We start from the raw sequence: 22,666 nt of genomic DNA on the forward strand, positions 1-22,666 counted from the left end.
AGTTTTTAAGTTGGCTTTTCTTCATTCACTCTAGCCGACACACCTCCTCTATATAGCTCTATGGAAGACTAGTGGAAGGGGGGCATGGTGACTTCCGCTTCGCGCGGGGGTCGTGATACGTCTCTCCCGGGGAGAGCTGGGTCCCTGTACAGGAGGTTGCCAGGGGTCCCAGCAGTCAGCCCCCCGGTGATCTAAAACGTATCCTCTATGCTGTGTATAGAGGATAGGTTTTTCACTATGACATATCTCCTTTAGGCTAGGTTTCCACTTTTTATTTTATTTTTTTACAAAAATGCGAGAAAAACTGCCACAGGTTTTTCCTACGTTGAGTGGAAATTGTATTTTTGGCCTCTTTGGCGTTTTTTTTCTAAATTTGTTGGGTATATAGCGAAATTTTTATATGTAATAAAGTGTGTGTGTGTTTCATTTTTTTCTCTATTTTTTAATTTTTTTAGGTAGTACTACTACTCCCATCATGGAACAAATAGAAAGATCTCTCCTGACACCAATGCGATCGTCCTATCTATTGCAGAGATGCAGAGCGGCTTTATACAGTGATGCGAATAGAACATTACTCATTCATATTTTCCGCCCAGAGTGGGGATTGGCCGGATGGTTGCAGCCAATCACCGCTCTCAGCGGGAAATATGAATCAGTGATGTTCTATTCATATTACTGGCCAGCCGGAGTATAGTGCAAAGATGCGAGCGCTGTACAGAGCTGCTCCGCATCTCTGCAATAGATAGGATGATTGCATTGGGTGTCAGGAGTGACACCCGCTGTGATCTGTCCTTAACTGCAAGTACTACTTCTCCCAACATGGAGCACACTCTGCTCCATGCTGGGAGCTGTAGCACCTGCATTAATAGACAGATCGCAGAGTGTCACTTCTGATACCCGATGCGATCGTCCTGTATAATGTATAGATGCGGCCGGCCTCTCTTCTATGGTCCCCTGCACTGACATATATATACACCTATTCATATTTCCCACAGAGAGTTGTGATTGGCTGGAACCATCTGGCCAATCACAGCTCTCTGCGGGAAATATGAATAGGTGTATGTATACGGCAGTGCAGGGGACCATAGAAGAGCGGCCGGCTGAATCTTTATATGATACAGAAGGATCGCAACGGACCGGGGGTGATCTGTCAATTAGTACAGGTACTAATACTCCCATCTTGGAGCAGTCTGTTCCATGCTGGGAGTAGTAGTACTACCTAAAAAAAAAAATGAAAAAAATTTTTAGTGCCCTGCCCTCACACATAAATCGATCTCTGCTTAAAAATTAATAAAAATTTTGTTCTAAAAAATAAAAATTTCATTAAATAATTTTTTTCTATCACTGCTGTATCTTTTTTATTATTATTTTTTTAAGGTACCCTACGAAATTTTATTAAAAAAGGTATCTCCTTCAAAAAAGAATAAAAAACGCCGGCAAAAATGCCAAAGTGTAAACCTACATGGCGTTTTTCTTGCCGTTTTTTCACTCCCATAGACTTTTATGGGAGGAAAATGCCAAGATTTTCCTTAAAAAAAACGCCAAAGTCTCAACAAGAGGTCGTTTTTGAAAAACTGCCAAGGAGCCAAAAACAGCTGAAAAACGCCAAAAGAATAAAAACGCTAAACTGTAAAACCCCAAGTGAATATGGCATTTTGCAGTTCCCTATTGGCTTGCAGCTAAAATCTGGCCGCATCTCGCCGTGCGGTAGAATGGGTGTTTTTATTGGCATTTTTGCCACAAAAAAAACAAGTGGAAACCTAGCCTTAAATTAACTGAAAATAAGTTTATTAAAAAAAAGTGTTTCCCTTCAACTCTCGAAAAGCATACATCAGATTAGTAATACTGAAAGCCCACATTCACACACACTTCCTCATTTAAAGATACGAATGTCAGTTTTTATTTGCCTACTTTGCAAAAAAAAAAAAAGAGAAGCTCAGAAATGTTTGTTTGTTTTAGAGAATTCCTTTTATTTATTTCATACATTTCCTTGCTGTAATAAGACACACACACTACGGATGGGTAGAGACTATCACAGGAACTTACAAGTTTAATCCTATTAGTACAGAAAGCAGCTTAAGTAACTTGTGTTTTTGGAGCTAATGTGACTCTCTGACAACAGGGAATACAATAGTCATTTAAGCATTTACAAAAGCACTGCTTTACTGAGGTATGCTACATTTGCTCAGAAAGGGCTAAGTTATGTATTATATTTAAAGAGGTATTCCAGGAAAAAACTTTTTTTTATATATCAACTGGCTCCAGAAAATTAAACAGATTTGTAAATTACTTAAAAATCTTCTACTTAAAAATCTTAATCCTTTCAGTACTTATGAGCTTATGAAGTTTCTGTCTAAGTGCTCTCTGATGACACGTGTCTCGGGAAACGTCCAGTTTAGAAGATGTTTGCTATGGGGGTTTGTTTCTAAACTAGGCGTTTCCCGAGACACATGTCATCAGAGAGCACTTAGACAGAAAAGAACAACCTTAACTTCAGAAGCTTATAAGTATTGAAAGGATTAAGATTTTTTTTAATAGAAGTAATTTACAAATCTGATTAACTTTCTGGAGCCAGTTGATATATCAAAAAAAAAAAAAAAAGTTTTTTTTTCCTGGATAACCCCTTTAAGTACACTTATATGTATGACCACAGCAAGGTCCTGCTGCAATTCACAAATTTCCAGAACTGAAAGTGGCCAGTGTACAGTGTATAGAGTGTTTATTGAGTGTTCATTGGGGCATTATGGATATAGTGTGGACTGTGTGTGTATATATATATATATATATATATATATATATATATATATATACATATACATACTCCGGCGCCAAGACATCTTATCCCCTTATCCAAAGTGATCTTTAATACAGCACCCCGTTACCATCAGCTCCTGGAGCATGTTCGCTCCGGGTCTGATGACTGGCGATCACAGGGCCGGAGTATTGTGACGTCATGGCTCTGCCCCCGTGTGACATCACGCTCCGCCCCCTCAATGCAAGCCTATGGGAGGGGGCGTGACAGAGTGGCCAGGGATGGTTTGGGGTCAGTGATGAGCAATGCATGGTTTTATCCATTTCAAAATGATTTTTATAGAATAAAATAAAATAAAATTAATAAAATGTACAGGTAGTAAAAAGGATAGTGTTCATCTCAATAAATAAATAACAATTTGTAAACACAACTGAATAACAGAGTGAGTAATATAAGGATAATTAAAAGACTGCATCTCATATTACTAATATGAACAGTTAATTTTACTGGTCATTTTGTCTAGTGGATAACTTATAAGGTACAGCATTGTACCAACAGGTGATTAACAAATATTAATAACTTAGAAAATAAAGACATCCTCGATATTTAGCTGCATAAGATCCGGTACAATAAAATGTTTACATACAGCCAGGGTTCTATCTGAATCCATATATGGCACTACCTTTCTGAATCAAACTCATCCACATTACATAAATGTATACATTTTGTTAGGGGAGATTGGGGACTGATGGAAATATTGTGTTCTACTTTGATATTGCCGGTGTGGGGGATAGGAAAGGGGAGGGTGAGGGAGAAAAGTGGGGGGGGGGGGAGGAAAGGAGAGGAGCAGAGAAACCCCTGAGCAACCTTTAATCGCATTCCATGAAGAAAAAGGTATGACTTAAATACTTTCTGCTAAACTGTTTACCCGCATGGTTTATCCAGACATGATGCTTACAGTTGAGGTCAGAAAGTTCAGTATTGAAATCACAGAAAAAAGGTTGCACTTATTGGTTAAAGGTTACTGATACAAGGGCAGGCTAGGCACATATTTCCATTATGATGCATATTAGTCAGAATGCTATATGGGGGAGGTTTGTACAGGTGCAAAATACTGATGTACAACCACTCACACTCACACTCACAATCGCTCATGAGGGAAGTAGTTGCCTAGTATTATAGTTGCACACAGATACATATACAGGGTGCCAGTAACATGATAACGTGGTGTGCACCATGCTCGCTTACAACCTGTTAGTGGGCATCATCTGTGTGCAACTATTATACTAGGCAACTACTCCCCTAATGGGGGATTGTGAGTGTGAGTGGTTGTACCTCAGTATTTTGCACCTGTACGAACCTCCCCCTATATAGCATTGTGGCTGATCTGCATCATTATGGGAATCGGTGCCTAGCCTGCCTTGTATCAGTAACCTTTCACCAGTAAATGTGGCCTTTTTTTCCTGTGATTTTTGAGTGATTATGTCCCTTTTTTCTGTGTGTATTCCATAAAGTTCAATATTGGTTTCATCACATTAAAGCATTTAGATTTTTTACAGTCTTGTTGTTCTTTTCCTTTTTTTTTTTTTTTTTTTGCAAACTCCTGGAAGGCTTTCACATGTATTTTTCTGAGTAGAGGCTTCTCTCTGGCCACTCTGCCACAAAGCCCAGATTGGTGGAGTGCTGCAGTAGATGTTGACCTCCTGGATCATTGAGTTTTTGGTCACCTCTCTTACCAAGGCTCTTCTCCCTCGATTATTTTGTGTGGTGTGGTAACCAGCTCTAATAAGTCCTGTTTGTTCTAAACTTGTTCCATTTCAGAAATGTGGAAGCCATTGTGCTCTTAGGAACTTTCAGTATAGCAGAATTTTTTGGTTTTCTTCCTCAGATTCTGTGCCTCCACATAACCCTGTCTGAGATCGCCTCATAGCTTGGTTTTTGCTCGGGTATGCATTGTCAGCTATCAGACCTTATACAGACAGAGGTGTTAGAATATAGGTTTAGAAGCATCCCTAAGATGCTTCTGATTGGAGCCAAATATTGAAACATGTTGCTTTTTTCTAATCTGTGTCTATTTTCTGATTGTACTTTTTTTTTATTTTACTTTTTTGTGCATTGTTATGCAGTGAGTGAATATGGTTTACACTTTGGACATCAATAGACAGGAGCTGTCAGGATCCGGACTGGTATGCGAGGAGGACACGGGTGGTGGATCCTCTGTGTCAGTGAAGTGATGGTGTGGGCCGTACCAGGGGAACAGAATCTAAGGGGTTACTGGTTTTCACCAGAGCCCGCCGCAAAGCGGGATGGACTTGCAGCTGCAGATAACCCCCAGGTCATTCCAACCGATAGCGACTCAACCTCACTGACTGCTGAGACAGGCGCGGTACACAAGGACAAGGCAAGAGCAAGGTCAGACGTAGCAGAAGGTCAGGGCAGGCAGCAACGGTTCGTAGTCAGGGGCAACGGCAAGGGTCTGGATACACAGGCAATGGAACACACAGAAACGCTTTCTCAGGGCACAAGGCAACAAGATCCGGCAGGGACAGGAAGGGGAAGTGCCTGGACTGAGCAGAAGGACGGGGCCGGTAAGTGACACGGGATGCGACCCGCGGGCGGGCATGTCCAGCCACGGGGATCACAGAGCAGCGCTCCCGGTCAGACTCGCTGACCGGGGCGCTGAAAGTAGGAGAGTAACGCCGCGAGCGCTCCAGAGGGGAAGCGGGGCCCAGAGCGCTCGGCGTTACAGTACCCCCCCCTTTGGTCTCCCCCTCTTTTTGGAGCCCAGGAACCTATGGATGAGCTCCTTGTCGAGGATATTGTCCTCGGGCTCCCAAGACCTCTCTTCGGGGCCACAATTCTCCCAGTCAACAAGAATTTTTTTTTTTACCTCTGACGACCTTGGAGGCAAGGATTTCTTTTACCGGGAAGACGTCAGAGGACCCAGTGACAGGAGCAGGAACGGTGAGCTTTGGGGAAAAGCGGTTAAGAATGAGAGGTTTGAGAAGGGATACATGAAAGGAGTTAGGAATACGAAGAGAAGGAGGAAGATGGAGTTGATTTGACTTTTGACTCTTAATGGCCCGAGATAACGTGGACCCAGCTTGTAGCTAGGGACACGAAACCGAATATATTTGACAGAGAGCCACATTTTGTCACCAGGGGCAAAGACAGGAGGAGTTCTTCTCTTCTTATCCGCATGTCTCTTCATTCGAGAAGAGGCCAGTGAGAGCGACTTTTGAGTCTCTTTCCAAATCGAGGAAAAATCCCGGGTCAATTCATCTACAGCAGGAACTCCTGAGGAAGTGGGAATGGGGAAGGAGGGAAGCGGGTGACGGCCGTACACCACAAAGAACGGAGACTTGGCTTTTGAAATTGTAGGAGAATTCAGCCCAGGGTAACAGGTCGACTAAATCATCTTGGCGGAGGGAGGCAAAATTTCGCAGGTAGTCACCAAGGATCTGGTTCACTCTCTCCACTTGACCATTGGACTGCGGGTGGTAGGAGGACGAGAAATTAAATTTGATCTTTAATTGATTACAGAGGGCTCTCCAAAATTTAGACACAAATTGAACGCCTCTATCCGAGACGATATTCGTGGGAAGCCCGTCAAGACGAAAAATCTGCAGAAAAAATTGCTTCGCAAACTGTGGCGCAGAAGGAAGGCCTGGAAGCGGAATAAAGTGAGCCATTTTGGAAAAACGATCAACGACCACCCAGATGACAGTGTTGCCATGGGATACAGGAGGATCACTGATAAAGTCCATGGCTATGTGGGACCAAGGCTGTTCAGGCACCGCAGCGGATGGAGAAGACCTGAAGGCTTCTGGCGAGGGGTCTTGTCACGTGCACATACTGTACAGGCTCGTACGAAATCGGTCCCATCCTTTTCCAAGGAGGACCACCAATAGTGTCTGGCAATTAACTGTAAAGTCTTTTTGATTCCAGCGTGACCAGCCAGAAGGGAGGAATGGCCCCATTTGAGGATCCGGAGGCGAGGACGGGGAGGAACATAAGTCTTTCCTGGAGGGGTAGGCACCAGAGAAGCAGGAGCAGCAGAGATCAGACACTGAGGGGGGATGATGTGCTGAGGAAGGGTCTCGGCTTCAGAGGCATCGGTGGTATGAGATAGAGCATCAGCTCTGACATTCTTGTCTGTGGGACGAAAATGGATTTGAAAGTTGAAACGGGCAAAAAACAACGACCACCTAGCCTGGCGAGGATTTAGCCGCTGAGCGGATTGGAGATAAGACAGATTTTTGTGATCTGTATAGATGGTGATGGGGTGAAGGGATAATTCCAGAAGATGTCTCCACTCCTCAAGGGCCAACTTAATCGCCAATAGTTCACGGTCTCCAATGGAATAGTTTTTTTTCTGGAGGAGAAAAAGTTTTGGAGAAAAATCCGCAAGTGACATTTTTTCCTTTAGCGGATTTTTGAAGGAGAACAGTTCCGGTTCCAACAGAGGAGGCGTCAACCTCGAGGAAGAAGGGCTTCTGAGGATCTGGTCTGGACAAGACTGGAGCAGAGAAGGCGGCTTTGAGGTTGTTAAAGGCTTCCTCCGCCTGTGGCGGCCAGGATTTCGGATTAGCGTTTTTCTTAGTCAGTGCTACAATAGGAGCAACGATGGTGGAGAAGCTGGGAATGAATTGACAATAATAATTTGCAAATCCGAGAAATCTTTGGATTGCTCGCAGGCCAGTGGGACGAGGCCAATCCATTACCGCAGAAAGTTTATCAGGGTCCATTTGAAGACCTTGTCTGGACACAATGTATCCCAGGAAGGGAAAACTGCTGCGTTCGAATAGACACTTCTCAATTTTAGCGTAAAGTTGATTTTGGCATTGTCGCTGGAGCACTTGACTAACATGAAAGCAATGTTCCTCTAGGTTGGAGGAAAAAATGAGGATGTCGTCAAGGTAGACTACCACACAGGAGTACAGCATGTCCCGAAAAATCTCATTAACAAAGTCCTGAAAGACTGCTGGGGCGTTGCATAGACCAAAGGGCATGACTAGGTATTCAAAGTGACCATCTCTGGTGTTGAAGGCCGTTTTCCATTCGTCGCTTGCTCGAATACGGATGAGGTTATATGCGCCCCTTAGATAAAGTTTGGTGAAAATCTTGGCACCTCGCAGTCGGTCGAAGAGTTCGGAGATGAGAGGCAGAGGATAGCAATTTTTTACGGTAATTTTATTGAGACCGCGGTAATCAATACAAGGGTGGAGAGATCTATTTTTTTTAGCGACAATGAAAAATCCAGCTCCAGCTGGAGAAGAAGATTTCCAGATAAAACCTCTTTTGTGGTTTTCTTGTATGTACTCAGACATAGCTTGTGATTCCGGGGCAGAAAGTGGGTAAATCCTACCACGGGGCGGTGTGGTACCAGGGAGCAGGTCAATAGCGCAGTTATAGGGTCTACGTGCTTGCTTTTTACAAAAGACGTCCGAAAAGTCCTGATAGGCCTTAGGAAGACCTGGCAATCGAGTAGCCATGGAGACTTGGCAGGAAGAAACTGGGTGGAGACATCGCTTGTGGCAAGAAGATCCTCAGCTCTTAATGTCTCCCGTGACCCAGTCGAGGCTAGGCGAATGACGTTGGAGCCAGGGCAAGCGCAGAAGAATTTCAGAAGTGCAGTTGGGTAGCACAAAAAATTCAATATGTTCATGATGGAGAACTCCAACACTCATGAGTAGCGGTTGAGTGTGGTAACGCACGGTGCAGACCAGTCTCTCTCCATTGACGGATGAAATGAAGAGAGGTTTGACAAGATGGGTAACTGGTATGTTGAATCTGTTGACTAGTGAGGCATCAATGAAACTTCCTGCTGAACCCGAGTCCAAGAAGGCCACAACGGAGAAGGAAGTAGCATTAGCGGGTATAGCAATCCGCACAGGTAAAGTCAATCGTGGAGAGGTAGAATTCACTCCTAGCAACGACTCTCCTACGTTAACTAGGTGAGTGGGTGCGTTTCTCAGACGCAGAGGACGAATAGGACAGTCTTTTAGGAAATGTTCGGTGCTTGCACAGTATAGACACAGGTTTTCATTCCTACGGCGAGTCCTCTCTTGTTGGGTCAGGCGAGACCGATCCACTCGCATAGCCTCCTCGGCAGGAGGTACAGGAACAGATTGCAAAGGACGTTGGAAGAGAGGAGCCTGGGAGGAAAACCTGGTGTGAACAAGATCTTTTTCCTGACGAAGCTCCTGGCGTCTTTCCGTGAAACGCATGTCGATGCGGGTGGCCAAATGGATGAGTTCAGATAGGTTAGCACGAATTTCTCGTGCGGCCAGGACATCTTTGATGTGACTGGATAAGCCTTTCTTGAAGGTCGCGCAGAGGGCCTCATTATTTCATAGCTCAGAGGCGAGGGTGCGGAACTGGATGGCGTATTCGCCCACTGAAGAACTCCCTTGGACAAGATTCAGCAAAGCAGTCTCGGCTGGGGAAGCCCGGGCTGGCACTTCAAAGACACTACGTACTTCTGAGAAGAAGGAGTGGATTGTATCAGTGGCAGGATCGTTGCGGTCCCAAAGTGGTGTGGCCCATGACAAGGCCTTTCCAGACAGGAGGCTGACCAGGAATGCTACCTTGGACCGTTCTGTTGGAAATAGGTCTGACATCATCTCCAGGTGTAGGGAACACTGGGACAGGAATCCTCGACACAGTTTAGAGTCCCCATCAAACTTGTCTGGAAGAGACAGGCGGAAACTGGGAGCAGCCACTCACTGCGGAGGAGATGCAGGAGCTGGCTGAGGAGATGGTTGCTGTTGTTGCGGCAGAAGCTGTTGCAGCATAGCGGTCAACTGAGTCAGCTGTTGTCCTTGTTGCACGATCTGCTGTGATTGCTGGGCGACCACGGAGGTTAGGTCAGTGACACTGGGCAGCGGGACCTCAGCGGGATCCATGGCCGGATCTACTGTCAGGATCCGGACTGGTATGCGGGGAGGGCACGGGTGGTGAATCCTCTGTGTCAGTGAGGTGATGGTGTGGGCCATATCAGGGGAACGGAATCTAAGGGGTTACTGGTTTTCACCAGAGCCCGCCGCAAAGCGGGATGGACTTGCAGCGGCAGGTAACCCCCAGGTCGTTCCACCCGATAGGGACTCAACCTCACTGACTGCTGAGACAGGCGCGGTACACAAGGACAAGGCAAGAGCAAGGTCAGACGTAGCAGAAGGTCAGGGCAGGCAGCAACGGTTCGTAGTCAGGGGCAACGGCAAGGGTCTGGATACACAGGCAATGGAACACACAGAAACGCTTTCTCAGGGCACAAGGCAACAAGATCCGGCAGGGACAGGAAGGGGAAGTGGGTTTTTATGCAGTGGGGAGTGCTTAGAACTAATTGGGCCAGGCACCAATTAATGGTGCACTGGCCCTTTACATCTGAGAGACCCGGGGCGCGTGCTCCCTAAGGAGCGGGGCCGCCCACGCCGGGACTGAGCAGAAGGACGGGGCCGGTAAGTGACACGGGATGCGACCCACGGGCGGGCACGTCCCGCCACGGGGATCGCATCCCCACCGAGGGACACAGAGCAGCGCTCCCGGTCAGACTCGCTGACCGGGGCGCTGCAAGTAGGAGAGTAACGCCGCGAGCGCTCCAGAGGGGAAACGGGGCCCGGAGCGCTCGGCGTTACAGGAGCTGTCCCTTTTAGATAAATTGAAGATGATACTGAGCATTCTCTGTAACTTTTTCCAGAGGTCATACTACAGGGAGGGGTGAGGCTGATCTCGGCTGCGAATGGTGATGGATCCAGTGTTATCTCTCTACTAGAGAGGAATTACTTGAAAATTATCCGTAGACAACAGGAAGTCTCTGCTTAGTTTTAGCCCTAGTGGCCAGAATGTAAACTGCAAGATTTTAGGATTATTCAATAGTATAGATATAAAAATTATCAAAAAAAAGAATTACCTTACCTTTAAAATAGCATGCTTTGTCTATTTAACTCTTGAGGAAACTTTGCAGTACTTGACATTTTTAGGAAACAGTTTGTTATTGTTATAATTTTTTTCTTATCTTTAATAGATTAAAGAAATGTTACAGGAATACACTGTGCTTTGACTAGTGCAGGGCCAGAGAGAAAGAGCAGTACAGTGGTCCCTCAACATACGATGGTAATTCGTTCCAAACGACCCATCGTTTGTCGAATCCATCGTATGTTGAGGGATCCGTGCAATGTAAAGTATAGGAAGCTGTACTCACCTGTCCCCGCCACTCCGGACCAGGTCCTCACAGCTCCCGATGCTGTCCAAGGGGCTCCTGATGCTGTCCCGCTGCTCCGGTGTCTTCTTCGCGATCCTCCGGCTTCTTCCGCATCTTCTGCAGGGTCCGGGCCTCGCTTTCTGGTGACGTTATTACGCTGCTGCGCCGGCGCGGCGTGCGTAGTGACGTAATAACGAAGCCAGAAAGCTAGGCCCGGACCCTGGAGAAGATGCAGAAGACGCCGGAAGATCGCGAAGTGGACCCGGTGCAGCGGGAATAGGTAGGCTAACCTGCCCGGGATGCTTAAACTGCTATCCCACAGCAACTTAAGCATTTTGTGCTGTTGAATAGCAGTTAATGCAATGGCCCCGACATATAAAAGCATCGTATGTCGATGCTGACATCGACATGCGATGGCCTCTGAGAGGCCATGGTATGTCGATTTTATCATATGTCGGGGCCATCGCAGGTCGGGGGGTTACTGTACATTATTTAAAAAACATTAACATTTAAACTCAAGCACCGTCCTTTAGGACCTTGCACAGATTTATCATATTTATCTACGTGAAATGAAAACTGGGGGGATTTGTCCATAGAAACACATTGCAACTGAGAAATGGTATTGATTATAAATATTTTCTCTATTCTAGTTTTCACAAAGCCAACGAGGAATGAGAATGTTTATGTGGCATCTTCAAATCCTTCAACGGGTGAGTACTTGTGAATGAAAATGATTTATAACTCTTCATAATCAAATAATGCTTTGGCATATAGGGATGATTAACATATTAATTTATAGAAGTGGAACTTAAGGTTATAGCTAGTTCCTTATTTCAATAATAGAGAAGCAGGTTAGAGAAATATTAACCAATTTTTCAGGTGAGAATTGGAAATGAAAATTGTGATCTGATGTTGCGAGGGACATGGCCGTCGTTTTTCGTTGTGTTTCTATGTATCATGTACATTGTAGGATCTGCTCAACAAGTTGAGGCAGACCATGCAGTGTGACTCTTCTAGCAGTTTTTCTGTGTTTTTCTGGATGACTCATGGAATGTCCAGATATTGCTGGGAGCACAGAAATATTTTTTATTTGTGCCTTTATTTTTCTTCCTTGAGGGGTGTTTTTTGGGTAAGTAGTAGTTTTACCAAAACACAGCATGCTGTAGCTATTTTTTTTTTTTTTTGCCTAGTTTGTGGTATTTTTTCCTTCCTTGACCTTCATAGGTTAGGAATCCAATGAACAACAACATTTATTAAAAATGCTATATTTTGGTATACTATAAGAAATGGGGAACAGTAATCAATTGTAAAGATTAGGTGACTATATAATGTTATAAAGCACCACAACCTATGTTAATTATCAAAAGTATTAATATCCCCTTATATTGCTTACAGTTAATCTCTTAAAGGACCATTGGGCTCACCCAAAAATTGAACCTTTATAATTCCCACAAGACACCACTTATGGCCCCTTTCACACTACCGTTATCACACGGTAGTGTGACGGCTGTCAGGGCTGCCGGAGAAAATAGTGAGAGGCAAAAATACAGCTTGCGCCGTAATTTTCTCCCGCTACTCCTGCTGAAAAACAGCGGCGCCTGATGGACCCCATTGATTATAATGGAGTCCATCGGGACTCCCTGTTGCCCATTGTGCCCTGTCAAAATGACAGCCATCAAACTAAAAAATAAATAAAAAGAAAGTTTGACAGCCGTTCTTGACGGGGCGCAAAGGTAGTGTGAATGTAGCCTATATCAGGCAACTTTTCCCACACTGAGATGCATCAGCCAAAAAGTTCCTTAGAACTTGTGGACATGGACAAAAAAATTGCATATGAGCAGCACAACATTGCTCGTCTCTCTGCACCATAGAGAAGTTTCCTTTCAAATTAAAAAGGGAGCTTCAGTGTTGGACCATGCAGAAAAAATGCCATGTCACTTCATGTCTTTTCCTGAATGTTATCACACCTCCCACTAAAATCAATGGGAGAGGGTTTTTTTCTTCTTTTTTAAGAGAAACAACTCTTTGTCTAATGTGAAAATCATGGTCGTTTCCGCATCAAAAGCCATACGTTTTTTTGCTTGTGTGCACAAACTCTTAGAACAGGTGCAAGTTTTTATATATTCCTACTGACTTCCAGCTAATATCAGGCAGCAATGTTTTTTCAAACAAAAAAAAAACACAGGTAAAGAATCCTAGACAAATGCCATGTTCACATGCCAAATTTTCTGCATGGAATTCCACACTTTAATGGGATTCCGCTGTCCCATTAACACAGCAGAATTTCCGCTGAAGGAATTCCATTGAAGTTAATTGGCAATACATTTCTGCAGAATTTTCATGCAAATTTCATGCAGACATTCTGCTGTGTGAACAAATAAATTGGATGAAAAACAACACCTGCTGAGTGCAAAAGTGAAAATATGGCACCTTAACCCCTTAAGGACTCAGCCCATTTTGGCCTTAAGGACTCAGACAATTAAATTTTTATGTTTTCATTTTTTCCTCCTCGACTTCTAAAAATCATAACTCTTTTATATTTTCATCCACAGACTAGTATGAGGGCTTGTTTTTTGCACAACCAGTTGTCCTTTGTAATGACATAACTCATTATATCATAAAATGTATGGCGCAACCAAAAAACACTATTTTTGTGGGGAAATTAAAAAGAAAAACGCAATTTTGTTAATTTTGGAAGGTTTCGTTTTCACGCCGTACAATTTACGGTAAAAATGACGTGTGTTCTTTATTCTGAGGGTCAATATGATTAAAATGATATGCATTATTATATACTTTTCTATTACTGTTGTGCTTAAAAAAAATCACAAACTTTTTAACCAAATTAGTACGTTTATAATCCCTTTATTTGATTACCTCTAACTTTTTTATTTTTCCGTATAAGCGGCGGTATGAGGGCTCATTTTTGCGCCATGACCTGTACTTTTTTTTGATACCACATTTGCATATAAAAAACTTTTAATACATTTTTTATAATTTTTTTTAATAAAATGTATGCAATTTTGGACTTTTTTTTTTACGTTCACGACGTTTACCGTACGGGATCATTAACATTTTATTTTAATAGTTCGGACACTTACACACGCGGCGATACCAAATATGTCTATTAAATTAATTTTTTACGCTTTTTAGGGGTAAAATAGGAAAAAACTGACGTTTTACTTTTTTATTGGGGGAGGGGATTTTTCACTTTTTTTTACTTTTACTTTTACATTTTTTTACATTTTTTTTTACACTTGAATAGTCCCCATAGGGGACTATTCATAGCAATACCATGATTGCTAATACTGATCTGTTCTATGCATAGGACATAGAACAGATCAGTGTTATCGGTTATCTTCTGCTCTGGTCTGCTCGATCTCAGACCAGAGCAGGAGACGCCCGGAGCCGGAAAGAGGAAGGTGAGGGGACCTCCGTGTGGCGTTCTGAATGATCGGATCCCAGCAGCAGCGCTGCGGGCGATCCGATCATTCATTGAAATCGCGTACTGCCGCAGATGCCGGGATCTGTATTGATCCCGGCACCTGAGGGGTTAATGGTGGATGCCCGCGAGATCGCGGGCGTTGGCCATTGCCGGCGGCCGGGATCAGCCGCGCATGACACCGGCATCACTCCGATGCCCGCGGTTATGCACAGGACGTAAATGTACGTCCTGGTGCGTTAAGTACCACCGCACCAGGACGTACATTTACGTCCTGCGTCCTTAAGGGGTTAAATGAGTATTCCGGGATGTTTAAATTGTCATTCATACTGCCGGCAGTAAAAACATAGAGATGTACACACTTTCCTTCGTTCCCTCGTGTCCTCGGTAACCCGCTCCGGCTTCTGCTGCGATCCTCTTCCTGGTTGCCGGTGGTCGGTGAGCAGGGCCGTTTGAAGGAATTTGGGGGCCCCAAGCAAAATGGACATGGAGGGCCCCCCCTGATGTTCACGCACGTCATGCTCTAGGGCCGGCGTCAGGACATAGTAACGCCGGCCCTTGAATTCTGGGAGCGCGACGTGAGCGAACGTCGATACGAGGCCCCCACATTAGGTGCAGCACAGTTCCCCCCACGTTAGGTGCAGTATAGTCCCCCCACATTAGGTGCAGTATAGTTCCCCCACATTAGGTGCAGTATAGTTCCCCCACATTAGGTGCAGTATAGTTCCCCCACATTAGATGCAGTATAGTTCCCCACATTAGGTGTAGTATAGTTCCCCCACATTAGGTGCAGTATAGTTCCCCCACATTAGGTGCAGTATAGTTCCCCCACATTAGGTGCAGTATGTTCCCCCACATTAGGTGCAGTATAGTTCCCCCGCATTAGGTGCAGTATAGTTCCCCCACATTAGGTGCAGTATAGTTCCCCCACATTAGGTGCAGTATAGTTCCCCACATTAGGTGCAGTATGTTCCCCCACATTAGGTGCAGTATAGTTCCCCCACATTAGGTGCAGTATAGTTCCCCTCCATTAGGTGCAGTATAGTTCCCCCACATTAGGTGCAGTATAGTCCCCCCACATTAGGTGTAGTATGTTCCCCCACAGACATACAGCCTCCAGCCATACAGTGTATGGCTGGAGGCTGTATGCCTGATTACTGCCCTACTTCAGTGCTTCGACCACTGCTCCTCTGATGTGCCGCTGGTCACTTACCATGCTGACCAGCGCATGTCCTGTTCGCTGCTCCTCTCCTCCGTGTTGCTTTCCAATGGGCGCACGCACGGGACGTCAGTGGGCTAACAGGGGCATGGGATGTCCTTAATAGGGATGTCCTTAAAAGTGATGGGGAAATTAATCTGGGGGTGGGGGGGGGCAATTTCCCCGTCCCCCCCCCTGGATCCGCCACTGCATGCATTATATACACACACAACACACTGTACACCTTACATACTGTACATGCATGCTTCATACACACACACAACACACTGTACATATTACATACTGTACATGCATCATATACACACACATACTGTACACATTGCATACTGCACATGCATGCTTCATACACACGCAACACATTGTAAATATTACATACTGTACATGCATTATATACACACAATACACATTACATACTGTACATGCATGCTTCATACACACAACACACTGTACATATTACATACTGTACATGCATCATATACACACACATACTGTACATATTACATACTGTACATGCATGCTTCATACACACACACAACACACTGTACATATTACATACTGTACATGCATCATATACACACACATACTGTACACATTACATACTGTACATGCATGCTTCATACACACACAACACATTGTACATATTACATACTGTACATTCATCATATACACACACATACTGTACACATTACATACTGTAAATGCATGCTTCATACACACACAACACACTGTACATATTACATACTGTACATGCATCATATACACACATACTGTACACATTACATAGTGTAGATGCATTATACACACAACACACATACTGTACACATTACATACTGTACATGCATTATACACACAACACACATACTGTACACATTACATGCTGTACATGCTTCATAGACACAACACACATACTGTACACATTACATACTGTACATGCATCATACACACAACACACATACTGTACACATTACATACTGTACATACATTAGGGTATGTTCACACTGAGGAATTGGAGAGGAATTTCCACGAGTAATCTGCTCGCTTTTTCCTCTCTAAATCATTCAGCAGTGAAATCCCCATAGAGTTGTACAGAATTTCTGCCCCTCAGTTCACACTGAGGAATTTCCTCAAGCAGAATTCTGACGAGGAAGTCTTTTCCGCTTGAAGAAAGAACATGTTCTTTCTTTCAGGTGGAATCAGCGTCGTTCTCCCATAGAGATCAATGTTATTTTATTTTTTTCAGTCAGAAGCATTTCCACATGGAATTCGCGCGGAATTGGCGCGGAATTGGTGCGGAATTTACGCATGAAAAAAAAATAAATTTATGAATAGAAATACTTGATACTCCTCCGCATGAAACCTGCATTTCCGTGCGGAATTCCACGCGATTTCCATGCCAATTCCGTGCGAAATCTCTGTGAGTTATTGTGGAAAAGTAACAATATTTTGAGGCAGAAAATTTCTGCTTGATTTCCGCCCCAATTCCTCAGTGTGAACATACCCTTATACAAACAACACATATACTGCACACATTACATACTGTACATGCATCATACACACACACATACTGTACACATTACATACTGTACATGCATCATACACACAACACACACACTGTACACATTACATACTGTACATGCATTACATACACACAACACACATACTGTACACATTACATACTGTACATGCATTATATACACACAACACATACTGTACACATTACATACTGTACGTGCATTACATACACACAGCACACATACTGTACACATAACATACTGTACATGCATTACATACACACAGCACACATACTGTACACATAACATACTGTGCATGCATTATATACACACAACACACATACTGTACACATTACATACTGTACATGCATCATACACACAACACATACACTGTACACATAACATACTGTACATGCATTATATACACACAACACACTTAATGTACACATTACATACTGTATATGCATTATATACACACACACACTGTACACATTACATACTATACATGCATTGTACACACACTGTACACATTACATACTGTACATGCTTCATACACACACATACTGTACACATTACATACTGTACATGCATGCTTCATACACACACAACACACTGTACATATTACATACTGTACATGCATCATACACACACACATACTGTACACATTACATACTGTACATGCATCATACACACACATACTGTACACATTACATACTATACATGCATTATATACACACACATACTGTACACATTACATACTATACATGCATCATACACACACAGATAGAATAGATCATTGTTTTCCAACCAGGATGCCTACAGAGGTTGCAAAACTACAACTCCCAGCATGCCCAGACAGCCTTTGGCTGTCCAGGCATGCTGGGAGTTGTAGTTTTGCAACAACTGGAGGCACCATGGTTGGGAAACACTGGTATAGATACACACATGCACTTTACATATAGTTATCCACAGTAGTAACACACACACAGGCACAGTACACAGACATACACATATGTACACACATATGTATATCCACACACACATGCTTATACACATATACATGCAGGGACACCTACTATAGTCAGGCCCCATGTTGTACAGCCTCTGCGGTCTCCTTTCCTCACAGCTCTGTGCTCCCTCCTCCCCCCCTCTCCCCCTCCTCCTGCTCAGACAGCTGAAGGCTGAGAGACGAGTCCGGGCTGAGGGAAGATGCCAAGTGCACTCAGCCAATCACTGGCCCCAGCGATGTCCCGCCTAGGCCGGCGATAGGCTGAGCGGCAGTGTGATGTTTTTCGGCCCCGGCACCTGCTGCCGGGGCTGAAAATGTCACTCTGCCACTCAGCCTATCGCCAGCCGAGGCGGGACTTGGCTGCATCGGGTGATTGGCTGAGTGCAGTATGACTCACCAACCACCGGCAACCAGGAAGAGGATCGCGGCGGAAGCAGGTGCGGGTTACCGAAGGCACTGGGGGAGCGACGGAAAGTATGTATCACTTTATTTTTTTACTGCCGGCAGTATGAATGACAATTTCAACATTCCAGAGTACTCCTTTATGCAAGCATAAAAAATATAAATAAAGATTTGATAAAAACACATGTGCCTGGTTAAAAAAGATTTCTTTTGACAGTTATGCATACTCTTCTCCATCTACTGTCAGACACGTTTCAAAGCTTCTTCTTCAGTATATACAACTTAGTATTGTAGTGTAATTCCTTTTGTGTTCTCTTTGGCTTCTGCTTGTAAGAACCCTACTGGACTTCATGGATCATGAAAGTCCCCCAATAAAACGTACTTGTATATGGTAAATGTGAATTATTAATTTATTTTTAGAACTGTAACTTTTTTTTAATACATTTTGATAAACACATAAACTGAATGTAAATACAAAATTATCTCAGAATCATTAGGATGACTAAATGTATTATTCAAGTTCTCATATAACATGCTATATGTCAGATTTGAAAAATGGGGCTGTGTCCGCAAACTATTTTTGATGGAAATGTATTTTTAGATGGTGACATCAGAAGAAAGTTAGTTCCTATTTTATTAAAGGAACTGTAGTCATGTGCATGTCAAAATGGCTTCATTTTTTTCACCTTTCAGGAATGCTTATTGTATGTAATCATTCAGGAATGACATATGTAATAATAGACTAGATTTGCTTTGCTGGTTGCCACTGGTCTTAAAGGAAAAGAAAGACAGAGCTAATGCCCATCTGTCTCCAGGTTGGGTGTGGTTCTCCAGCTCATTTCCATTTAAGTAAATGGAGCCAAGTAGCAATACCACACACAACCTGGGGACAGATGTGGAGCTGATTGTGAAAGAAATTAGCTCTGTTTTTAGATTCTTGGATAACGTCTTTAAGGCTAGAATTACACTGAGATTTTTGCCCTGCGATTTTTTTGGCTTAAAAACATCAGAAAAATCACCAGAAAAACTGGCAAAGTTTTTCCCTGCATTTTGGCTTTTTTTTCTGGCGTTTTTACTCTTGTGTGGAATTTGCCTTTTTTGGCCCCTTTGGTGTTTTTTTTTTACAAAATAGTTGGGTACCAAAAAAATAAAAAGATGCAGTAGGGATGTAAAAATGTATTTAAATGTTTATTTTTTATAACAAAATTTTAATAAATTTTTTTATAAAGTGTGTTTGGGTTTAACTTTTTTTCCTCTTTCCCCCCCCCACATTTTTTATGTAGTACTACTACTCCCAGCATGGAACACACTGTTCCATGATGGGAGTAGTAGTACCTGTACTATAGACATATCGCCCCTGGGGGTCAGTCTGACACCCGATGCGATCGTCCATAATATAGCAGAGGTGCGGCTCTATACAGTGCTCGCACCTCTGCTCTGTACTCTAGGTGATGTTCTATTCACATCACTGGCCGTTCATATTTTACGCCCAGAGCTGTGATTGGCCGGATGGTTGCAGCCAATCACAGCTCTGAGGAAAATATGAATGAATGAGTGGCCGGCCCGGAGTATAGTACAGAGCAGGGATGTGTGCGCTGTATACAACCGCTCCGTCTCTGCTATAGACAGGACGATCGCAGCGGGTGTCAGGAGTGATCTGTTCTTACCTGCAAGCACTACTACTCCCAACATGGAGCACACTCTGCTCCATGCTGGGAGCTGTAGTACCTGCATTAATAGATCGCAGGGAGTGTAATTTATGACACTCGCTGCGATCTGTCTATTAATGCAGGTACTACAGCTCCCAGCCTGGAGCAGAGTGTACTCCATGTTGGGAGTAGTACTACTTGTAGTTAAGGAAAGATCACAGCGGGTATCACTACTGACACCCGCTGTTATACTCCTGTATAATGTATAGATTCAGCGGCCGCTCTTCTATGGACCCCTGCACTGCCGTATATATACACATATTCCTAGAGCTGTGATAGGCTTGAACCATCTGGCCAATCACAGCTCTCTGCGGGAAATATGAATATGTGTATATATACGTCAGTGCAGGGGACCATAGAAGAGCGGCCGGACGCATCTATACATTATACAGGAGGATCGCAACGGGCGATCTGTCAATTACTACAGGTACTACCACTCCCATCATGGAACAGTGTGTTCCATGCTGGGAGTAGTAGTACTACCTAAAAAATTAAAATAAAAAAAAGTGAAAAACACACACTTCATTTTTATTGTTGTCGGCTACATTTTTAGTACTTTACCCGCAGTACTTTACAATTTTTTCCATCACTACTATATATTTTTTATAATTTTTTTTTTCATGGTACCCATACGAAATTTTAATAAAAAAGGTATCTCCATCATTTTTTTGGATCGCTAAAGTTCAAAAAAGAATAAAGACCGCTTGCAAAAACGCAAAATTTAAAACCAACATGCCAGTGAATCTGGCATTTTGCAGTTTACTGTTGACTTGCAGCTAACATCTGGACGCGGCGTTGTCTTACTGAAAAAACGCTGTGCGGGAAAATTGGCGTTTTTTACGGCATTTTTGCAAAAAAAAACTCAGTGGAATTCCAGCCTAATACTTGAGTCACTATGCAATCCACTTTTATCACTAGGGGAAGTGTAAGAAAAATATGTAAGTAATACCATGCATTACCTATTGAAATAATTGCTAGATGGTGCATAATACTATTCCAACCACTATTGTTTTTTGTATTGATACAATATCGATATTTATATATATATATATATATATATATATATATGTGTGTGTGTGTGTGTACAGTGGTCCCTCAACAGGCGGACCATCGTATGTTGAAACCATCGTATGTTGAGGGAAAACATACAGACAGGGGACATCAGATCGCCGCTCCTCTGCTGCCGTCTCACTACATCGCCGCTGCCCTGCGCCGTCGCTCTCAGTCGCCGACATCACGCCACCGCTCACGCCGCCCCTTTTGGACGACAGGGCGCCATGAGTGGTGACATGATGATGGCGACGGAGAGCAATGGCGCAGGGCAGGGGCATCAGATGAGCGGCGAACTGACGGGCCGGAGTGGCGGGGATATGTAAGTTTCAATTGAGCGGGGCAGATGGGGCACATTAAATGGCTATGCGGCAGCAGCTGAAGCAGTCAGCGCTGCTGGATAGCCGTTTTTGCGATGGCTCCGACACACAGAAGCATCGTATGTTGATGCTGCCTTCAACATACAATGGGCTCTGAGAGGCCATCGTATGTTGAAACGATCATATGTCGGGGCCATCATATGCCGGGGGACCACTATATATATACAATATATAGTACAATGTGCAAACAATGTGAAAATATATCATGATTTTGTTAATTGTTTGCACATTGTATTATATATATTGCTAACAGTTTTGCCCCCTCTAGCAGATGTCTCTATGCTTTTCCATGTTGATGTTTATTGTTTCTCAATAAAATATTACTGAACTAAAATAAAAAATAAAATGTACCTACCTTGATCCCCGACCGCTAAAGTCTGAATGGCTACTGGCCCCCGGTGCCCTTAGGTTCTTCTTGCTTTCTGGGATGTGGTGAACCATGTAGTTCAGGCAATCACTAGCTGCAGCAGTGACCCCCTCAGCCAATGAGCAATCAGTATCTGCATGGTTGCCACATTACAGGAAGCAAGGAGAAGCAGAGAGCAGAAGTGACTGAAAGCCAGCAGTACTTCAACTGCGAGGGATAGGGACCGGTAAGTGTGCTTTTTTTTTGTATACTGAAAGCACACAGGGCCCCTTCTAAAAAATATATTCATCCTGTACAACCTATCAATCCAAAAATATTAGTATCTTCAAAATATCCTAAATTGTGTTTTATATTTTAAGGAACAAGTGTCAAACTGAGAAGAGACCGACAGCAGTCAAGTGTCTATGACCCATTTGGTGGCATGAAAACCCCTGGCCAGCGTGAACTTATCACATTACAAGAACGTGTAAAAATAGGATTAATCACTGTAGATGATGCTGTACTTGAGTTTAAAGAATGGAAGTTGAATCAAAATAAACGATCAGATTCATTCAGATATCAGCAGGTAAGTGCTATGGATTAAACTATAAAGGAAACTAAAATTAATTATTTGTTGGAAAAAACT

At 43.5% G+C, this 22,666-nt stretch overlaps 1 protein-coding gene across 1 annotated transcript in view; it reads left to right on the forward strand.

Moving 5' to 3' along the window:
* Positions 1–22,666, forward strand: part of PIK3AP1 (phosphoinositide-3-kinase adaptor protein 1) — a 187,217-nt gene that overhangs the window by 125,624 nt on the left and 38,927 nt on the right. Inside the window, exons 11-12 of the mRNA XM_056530352.1 lie at positions 11,606–11,665; positions 22,401–22,606. Coding sequence (XP_056386327.1) covers positions 11,606–11,665; positions 22,401–22,606 — 266 coding nt within the window. The remainder of the gene's footprint in view (positions 1–11,605; positions 11,666–22,400; positions 22,607–22,666) is intronic.

Source organism: Hyla sarda, chromosome 7, assembly GCF_029499605.1.
Source record: "Hyla sarda isolate aHylSar1 chromosome 7, aHylSar1.hap1, whole genome shotgun sequence".
Classification (NCBI taxonomy): domain Eukaryota; kingdom Metazoa; phylum Chordata; class Amphibia; order Anura; family Hylidae; genus Hyla; species Hyla sarda.